Source organism: Echiichthys vipera (genome assembly GCF_963691815.1).
Source record: "Echiichthys vipera genome assembly, chromosome: 2".
NCBI lineage: Eukaryota > Metazoa > Chordata > Actinopteri > Perciformes > Trachinidae > Echiichthys > Echiichthys vipera.
In genome coordinates, this window is record NC_139827.1 from 22,662,506 (window position 1) to 22,671,533 (window position 9,028).

A 9,028-nucleotide genomic window follows, 5' to 3' on the forward strand; every position below is an offset into this window, starting at 1 on the left:
TGAGGATGGCTAGGTTTATTTATTTTAAGAGGAATGATTTTTGTTTGTTTTTTCAAAAAATACGTAGTCTTGCTTTAGGTTTTTTGCACAGAAGAACTGTTGATTGTGTCTCCTATCTCTCACACTCATGTTTTCACTGTAAGAATGGAAAGAAAGAAAGCTGGATTAAAGAGTCCAAGAACTCTACTCTCCTATGCACTGTAAATAAGGGTGTCTGAGTATTGTATGATGACATACTTGTAAAAAATGTTAACCTGTTCTTTAACTTTAAAAAATGACAGCTTTGCAGTGTCAAAATAGATTTAAATACATTTATACTTCTAATTGAATTCACCTTTCTCTCTCCTGGCTCCTACTGCTTGGAGTAAGTCATCTAGGATTGTTGCAAACAGCCTACAAAATCTTCCACAAAACTGAACGTGGAGCATCAGCACGACTGCAAGCATGAGTGTCCAGTGGGAACTCACCCCATGTGTTTATGTGCACTGCAAACAAACATGCACATTATCACACACGCTCCCTCTTTCTCACAGCCTCTAACACTTACACATTTTGTAAACGTGCCGCGAAACACTCCGCCGGCTGAATACGAGCAAACCCCAGGGTCTGTTGGATGAGGTGCTCGATATACTGACAAAGGGACTCCCAGAGGTACCATTTAGCTTTCTGAGGATGGTGCTATTCACCTGCCTCCCTGACTGTTAAAAGGGAAGCATTTACTTCCCTCCACTGGGAATTCACAGTATTCACAGTATTCAAGAGAAAGAGAGAAAGCAGTCAATCAGGTTCTGGTTTGACAGGCTCTGTGTCTTCACTTAATGACGCATACCGTGGTAACACAAAGCAGCAAATGAACCGTTACTTTGCCATTTCCCGTGCCAAGCAGTTTACGACTTCACTCATCGTTCACAATTGATTGAGAAACTGCCTCTGAAAGCCTAAACAAAAACACACACTTTGAAAATTAAGAAAGATAAAAATGTAATTTAATTTCGTGAATCTAACAGAATAAAGACAGTCACGATTAATCAAGGGACTGAATAACATATTGCATCCAGGCTCATTAAGAGCTGATCTCCTTGTTAATCTGCTGTAAAGGTCAGATTCAACAGACCCGTGCATTTAGAATGCAACTGGAGGATCGGCTCTTATCTGCAATTCACCGCTCAAGGGGACATTTGTGTTGTTTGCCCTCCTGGTCCAAAGGCAATTTTGGAACTCTGTCTTAACACCAGAGGAGATCATGTTCTGACTGCATGTGTGTGTGTGTGTGTGTACATATGTAAACACAGTGTAACGTACAAAATGATACCACCTGATGCTAAACGTAAGTTGCCGTGGAAGCTTTAGACCAGTTTAGAAAATAGGTTTTATTCTTTGAGCATTTTTCCCACACTTTGTCATCGTCGTCATCATATCATACAAAAATGGCACAATACTGTGTTAATGACAACGAAAACAGAGACAAATATTCAGACAGGTAATTTTGCACAACATACTGTTGTAAAGTACAACACATATCTTGACTTCACTATGTTGGTTTCATTTGTAAAAAAAATAACATTTACAATAAAAGCCTGGTTTCACTGTGGTGTCCTGCTCTGTTTAGACCTCTCTGCGTGGTCGCTGCTGAAGCTGCAGGTGGTGGATGAAAAGATGCTGCATTTAAAGCTCATCGCCTTTCCAAGCGGTTACACCAAGAGCGTACAAGCTAGTGACCCATGCACATGTGTATTTTATCATTTATGTACAATATAGTAAAAAAAAAAGTATGTACATGAAGATGGAGATGTAGTCCTTCATACATATCTTCTAGAGTCTCTCTTACACAGTATCTTTTTGAAGGACCTTCTAAAGTCATTGTTGAAGATGGTGTAAATGATGGGGTTCAGCGCGCTGTTGCAATAACCGAACCAGAAGAAGAACTTGAACAGAGTGTCGGGCACCAGGCAGGACTCGCACAGTGTCATAAGCATGTATGTAAAGAAAAAGGGAAACCAGCAGATGACAAACACTCCAATGACCACCGCCAGGACGAAGGTGAAGCGTTTCTCCCGATTCTGTCTGCCCTTCCAGCGGCTGCCCTTGGTGCTCGGCGTCCGCTTTTGGACGCTGTCTTCCCCCGGTTTGATTTGGCTCAGTTTGGTTTTCCCCTTGGACGCTTTCTTTTTGATCGAGCAGGGATTGTTCACTTTGTGGTCAGAGGAAGACGACTCGTCAAGGTCCACCCCGTTGACCTCACCCTTCTCCTCATCTGCTCCTCCTTCTCCTCCCACCCCCTCCCTCAGCTCGATGTCCCGCTCGCCGTTCAGCTTCTCGTGGCAGAGGGGGTCATCTGCGTCGCCCGCGCCAATGCCGTTCTCCTTCTGGTTGGCTACGGCGACGGTGGCCGTCTTCATCAACTCCTTCCGCTTCCTGTCTCCCGGCGGCGCGCGTGTCCTCTTTTTGGCAATCTGGTAGATCCGAACGTAGACCAGGACCATGATGACGCAGGGGAGGAAGAAGGAGCCGATGCAGGAGGAGATGACATACCACTTATCATTATTGATCTCGCACACGGGGTCCTCCTCGTTGTTTTCTTTATCCCTGGAGATTAGAGGAGGGAAGGAGATAACCGCTGCGATGACCCACACAATGAAGATGATGCACTTGATACGTCGCGGCGTCCTCTTCAGGTTGTACTCGATGGCCTGTGTGATGGACCAGTAGCGGTCTAAGCTGATGGCACAGAGGTGGGCGATGGAGGCGGTGCAGAAAAGAACATCGAGTGCCAGATATATCTCGCACCACACCTCGCCAAAGTACCAGTATCCCATGAGCTCATTGGCCAAAGAGAAGGGCATCACAAGGGTAGCCACCAAAATGTCTGCAGACGCCAGAGACACCAAGAATAAGTTCTGCGGAGCCCTTAGGGCCCGGCTTGTGAAAACAGCTATGACCACCAGCACATTGCCGAACACTGTCAGCAAGATCATGATCGCCACCAGCACAGTGAGCGGCAGGGAGATTCGGAGGCCGTAGCGGGCCACGTCCGGAAGAGTCTGGTTGGTTTCGTTGTCGAAACCCATTGGAGCAGAATGGCTCACTTCCTGTGTGAGTTCACCTGAGGTTAACAAATATCATGGCCAGGAAGGACAGAGCTAGTAGATCACAGCAGGGCTGAGAAAGGAAGGGACTGGATCACTCCTCTGAGGCTTTGTCTCTTCTCTCATCATGTACACGCTGTTATTTATAAGGCTGTCAGTTCATCTGAAAACAGGAGGCAACAAGAGGAAAAATCAGCTATTTACACTTTTCAATCATTACATGTATTTTATATTATCACCATTATAATGAGTCCAATTGTTATGTCAGCCTTTCGCCTTGAATAACAGCCAGGGGGGGAAAGCCATATAAAGTGCGAAATAATCTTACCCTAGGCGGTGGCACAACCTCCCCAGTGCCAGAGACGCGCGGGCATGAAAAAAAGCTGTCAGTGGGCAACTTCTTTAAGCAGATCAACGGGAGGCAAAGAAGATCCATGTGGCGGATGAAGCGTGAAGTCTCCCCTCCGTGTCTCCTCTCTCTCTCCCCACACAATGGTCCCTGTGCTGCATCCAGCGGTGCTCAGGAGCGGACCTAATAGAGCGCTAATCATGTTATCCCGGGCGCTGCCGTGCTGCTGTCCGTCTGCGTGTGGAGTCTCTCTCCTCAGTGTTAACCAGTGCGCCACTCCCTCTCTTTATAGCCAGCACGCTGCAAAAAGTGTCCCAACTCGCGTATCGTGGGTCACGGCGCGTTCAGGGTGTCAACATGGACAGGCATTTGGGGCTGACAGCAGATTTTAACACCAAGAAGTTTGTGGCGCAGTGAAGAAAAGGAGGAAAACACCGTCAGAAATTAACTTTTACATTAAAAAAAAAAATGTATTCATACACACGTGGATAACTAAAAGTACAGGTGCTGGAAAAAACAGGTGCATATGCAGCCCGCAGTGTGCTCCAAGACCATATGAAATTAAAGCTTTTTATATCAACTATACTTAACATGTATATGTGTATATGCACAATTATGACAACAGCACTCCGCATGATCATGTTGATAAAAACTGTTTAATGGTAAAAGAAATTGCCAGCTGACATTTCTGAGGTTAATATTTTTGTTATAATGTGTAATGTGAGTGTAATGAGAGTGCTTCTGTCTTTGTGCCCCTACCATAGACTGGGTCCCTACATACTTCTGCCACAATGGCTATTAAGTGAATAAATAAAACAAGGAGAGCCAATTAGATCATCAAGGGAATTTTATATATAACTTAACTATTTATACAAACACAGAGTGTTTCATATAAGGTAAAACATTAATAACTAGAAAAACTAGACTACAATTGGATACAAATAATAACAGTTGCAGTGCAGTATAAAGTGTCTCTTAATTAAAAAGAAATACATAAAAGAGCATCAAAGAAATGAATCATTAAACTTAGTTTATAATTAAAACAGAAAGCATGTGCTGTGGTTGATCTTCACTTTGTTCAAATAAAGTAGGATTTTAAGTTGATTGGTTTCATTTTCATCTCCTCATAAAAATCAAATGTGCCCAAATGTGCTGTCTTCATTTCTTTCACTTTATTATTCAGATTTTTTCTGCAATAGAACTTAAAACAATAAAACACTCATTCACAGACGTAAAGATGGACAATATTAAAAGAGCAAACTACAGGACCTGTTGGGACAGACATTTCTTGCAGTGTGGCTGCTACTCGTTGCTAAGCAGCAGCCAGAGCCACACCACGTGGATCTCAACATAGGCTTTATCACTTTGTCAAAACTTAATTTATTTAGGCACATTTTACACTTCATGCCCAACACACAGAGGAGTCCCCAAACTCTGTCAGGAGCAGCAGACCTCAGACTATCTCACAGAGCTGGATCTAATGAAGGTTTGCCCAAAGGAAACATCTGCACAGCTACATTAGTGTTTACAGATGTGACTTGGGGGCAGTGATGCAGGCAGGTTCAGGCTATTATTCATTCTCACTGTACTCAGATGAAAAACCAACGTAAAAGTCCCTTCAAGACAACAACAACTCACAAAGTTGGCCAACATTTTGGTACGTGACTCTATGAGTCGACCTCATGTTTTGCAGAAAAATACACTGTTCATTAATTAATTCACATATCAAGCTTTTGCTCACATGTAATGTGCAATTTTGTCGACTATTAGGTTGTAACTGTTAGTCTCTGTCCTCCTAGAGCGATCTAGATTAGTTAGAAAGCCGTTTTTTTAGCATTAAAGCAATATTTTAGTGCTTTGAGAATTCAATTCACTTTTAATTATAGTGCCAAATCATAACAAAAGTTATCTCAAGACTTTTTTTTATAGTTATTATATTCAGTATTAATCCAGCGAGCCTGTGCACATAGCGGCAACCAAAACCTTCCCTTTAACAGCAGGAACGTCAGACAGACCCAGCTCTCTGGAGGACAGACATCTGTCTTGACCGGTTGGGGAAGAAAAGAAGAGAGAAAGAGAGAAAAGACGGACAGATGGACAGAGAGAGACAAAGACAGACACACAGACAGACAGACGGACAGAGAGAGAGAGAGACAAAGACAAACAGACAGAGAGAGACAAAGACAGACAGATGGACGGATAGATGGACAGAGAGAGACAAAGACAGACAGATGGACCGATAGATGGACAGAGAGAGACAAAGACAGACAGATGGACAGATAGTTGGACAGAGAGAGACAAAGACAGACACAAAGACCCTTCCAGAGATGCAAGCAACCACAAAACACTATAATAATATCTATAGTAATGAGAATATGACTTATACTGTATGTTATGGCAGTTAATATAGAATAGTAGAAACAAGTACAGCTAAGGTGACAGATTAGAGTAATTATGTTGGTAAACATGATCATTGATGAGCGGTGGTAAGAGCATGTGCTGGTACAGCAACAAGTCTGCGACAAAACTGCTAACATACTTGCACAGCAGATTCATTCTCGCAATAACTACATGAAAATCACATGTTCATTTGTCAGATCCAAAATCCATCGTCAGGCTCCAAGTGATGCGTTCAGATCGAAAGTGAGCTGGCCAATCAGCATCCTGTGAGGAGCTACTGGCAGTTGAAGGGGTAGTGGGGGTGACACTGACACTAGAGGCGACCGCTCAGTCAAAACAACAATGTCATCAGTTTTATCAGAACTTGAGTTTTTCTTTATTGAGAGAAGAGATCAGCACTGAAGATGTTTTCTCTTTTGATAGGCAGATGGTTCATCCCATCACCTGCCAGGTATATTTTGAAAGCATCCGCCCTTTTCCAAACAGTTTCCAATGACGCCTTCTCAGGTGGTTCTTTGTAACAAACCATCTGTCAGTCAGGTTTAAAAATCAGGCTTGGAAACAGCTCAGTGTGTTGTCTAAACACTTGTTTGTAGCATCCATGTTGTTTACACAGTACGACTTCAAGTTCATAAACCCATCAAATGCAGAAGAACGACTGTCCAACTCAGGAAATGGGACAATCTGAGGAGCATGTGAATGCACCAAAACATTTGACCTCTTTTTGGAGAGATTTGTATCTTCCCTTTGTGTGTATTTTGTCAGTTTGTGTCCTTAAAACTCCATTAAACGTGCAGGTTGGGCAGCCTGCTGTTTGAATACATCAAACAGAGCTGAGGTCAGTTGTAACATTTTTGTTTACCACATAGATGTAATAATTATAAATGTCTTTTATAAAGTAACCTGCGTCTTCTCTATGTGCAAACAGCTCAAGATTCATTTCATGATGTTTGTTTGTTGAAGTCAGTTGCAAAAAGGCAAATACCAATTACCTGCGTTTATTTATCCAGTAGTGTTTAACTAAATGATATTTATCTGTCAAAATGATTCGTAGGTCAACATGTCCGTGAACACAAGCAAGCATACAGAAGGTGTGGTTGATGATGGGAGCCATCCAATAGTTCAGGTAAACTCTTAAAAACACATTTATCATTGGTTGGTTTCATGGATAATAGCATTAACCTTTCTGAGGAAATACAGCAGGCTGAGTCATTGGCTTCTTTAAAATCTAAGACCTAATCGAATTCTTATTCTGTTTTATGGGTTTCACTATTTTGATTTTTATGTTGCACTTTTTAGTATTGTTATTTTCTTATTGCTGCTTTTTTTTTCTTTCATGAGAAGTATAATATAACTTTGTTTATATGATTATTATCAAATATATTAAATAATGTGAAATAAACCAGCATTAAGTGAGACAATGTGCAAGAAATATGACCAAATTGCTTAATACTGCTAAGTGTTTTCAAATTTTAAGCACTAAGATTTTAACTCATGAACAGGTTTTACCACGACTGACATCAGTGTCGGTAAAAGGTAAAAAGCAGTGTCAAAGGGACTGTACTCTACATTCAGAACATTAATATAGCAGCAAACATTGCTTTGTAAAGATATAGCGAAGTAATTGTGTCCTGAGCAGAGAATTAAGTCACTCTCCCTGTGTGTGTGTTGTAATCCGAGTTCTTCTGTTTGTTTTGATAGCCGGTTTGGCCACATACGCATGTAAGTTCCTTGTGCATCTGTATCACACGCCAAGGGCCGTCCCAAAATGTTGTTATATGACCATTTGGATTTTGATTACAGAGCATTTAACGGCTTGAATTTGTTATCAGTATCGCTTTGAAATTACAGCCACAAAAATTCCCACAACTTTGTCAAAAGTACAGAACACAGAATGCATCACTAGTTCCCGTCGAGTACACTGATGGTTAAGGTCCATCATCACAGCATATCTTCAGATTTCATCCATCAGGGGGATTCATCATTTCCCAAACTCCCAGAGTCTTCTTGGAACTGGAGCCCCTTCTTACCACAAAAACTCTGACTCTTAGTCACACAACTCAACCTCTGGGAGGGTTACGTGGAGGAGAAACTGCCCGAGGAACTGTGGGAGGATGTGGTGTACACTCCTCGGTCGACTAGATCAAAGTGCACTCTAGTTTTGTAATGACGTTGGTGAATTTGGTGCTGTGATGATTCAACAAAATAGTTTTTTTCAAAATGTCAAGGTCTTTACTTCAGGTGTTTATATCTCTGCTCTCTCTGTTCGTGAATCAAGGATGTTTCCCAATTTCAGTCTGCTCCAGAGTGATGCACTTTCTAGTTTTTTTCTCTTAAAACATTTTTCAAAGCATGATGTTCACTTTGAATAGTTTAATTGTACATTTATATAACCACATTTGCTTCTTATATACATGATTTTACATGAAGCTTTCATTCAATTTTTGTTCGATATTCAATATTATGTCACGCTGAAAGTACACTTGAGTATACGCCAAAATATACAGTATAATATAATATAGAAATTGTGTATTTTTTAAATCACCTTTTTAAGATGTTGAGTGCCGTTTCTACTTCTAATTTGGTCACTTGTTTTTTTACACGTCCTTACTTCCCAAATAATTTCCAAGCTGTTTCCTTGAAATAATAATTTGGTACTTATTATCAGGAGAATAAGAACTTGTTCATTTGTTACTTGTTAATTAATTAATTCCAATTCATTATTTGCAACACCTAGAGTCTTGTAGTCAGTGAACATCGGTCAGGTAAACATGCAACAATGTGAAATGAGGAACTCAGTTAGGTATCAGTGTGTAAGATAATACTGTAGAAACGTGAAATATGACAAGATACGCTGAAAATATGAACAAATATGGGATTTTTTAAATTATGTTTTTAATCGGTCATACTACCTTCAGAACAATCGGTACGATTTTGTTTTACGTTTATCTGCATTATATACAGGAAGTGCTTGGTCAATTTAAAAACCACACCTTTAAAGGTTAAGTTCATATTTTGTATCTTTTCAGGACAATATTTGGAAATTACAACTAGTAAAATGATCTTAACAAGACTGATCAAATGCAGAAGAACGACTGCCCAACTTAGGAAATGGGACAATCTGATGAGCATGTGAATGCACCAAAACATTTGACCTCTTTTTGGAGAGATTTGTATCTTCCCTCTGTGTGTA

At 40.9% G+C, this 9,028-nt stretch overlaps 1 protein-coding gene across 1 annotated transcript; it reads right to left on the minus strand.

The window, feature by feature from the left end:
* Nucleotides 1-1,673: 1,673 nt before the first annotated feature.
* adra2a (adrenoceptor alpha 2A) lies at nucleotides 1,674-3,570 on the minus strand. Its single transcript, XM_083935552.1, has 2 exons — nucleotides 3,415-3,570; nucleotides 1,674-3,249 (listed from the first exon to the last, which is right to left on the minus strand). The coding sequence occupies exon 2, from the start codon at nucleotides 3,066-3,068 to the stop codon at nucleotides 1,800-1,802; it is 1,269 nt and encodes a 422-aa protein (XP_083791678.1). The 5' UTR covers nucleotides 3,069-3,249; nucleotides 3,415-3,570; the 3' UTR covers nucleotides 1,674-1,799.
* Nucleotides 3,571-9,028: the final 5,458 nt, after the last annotated feature.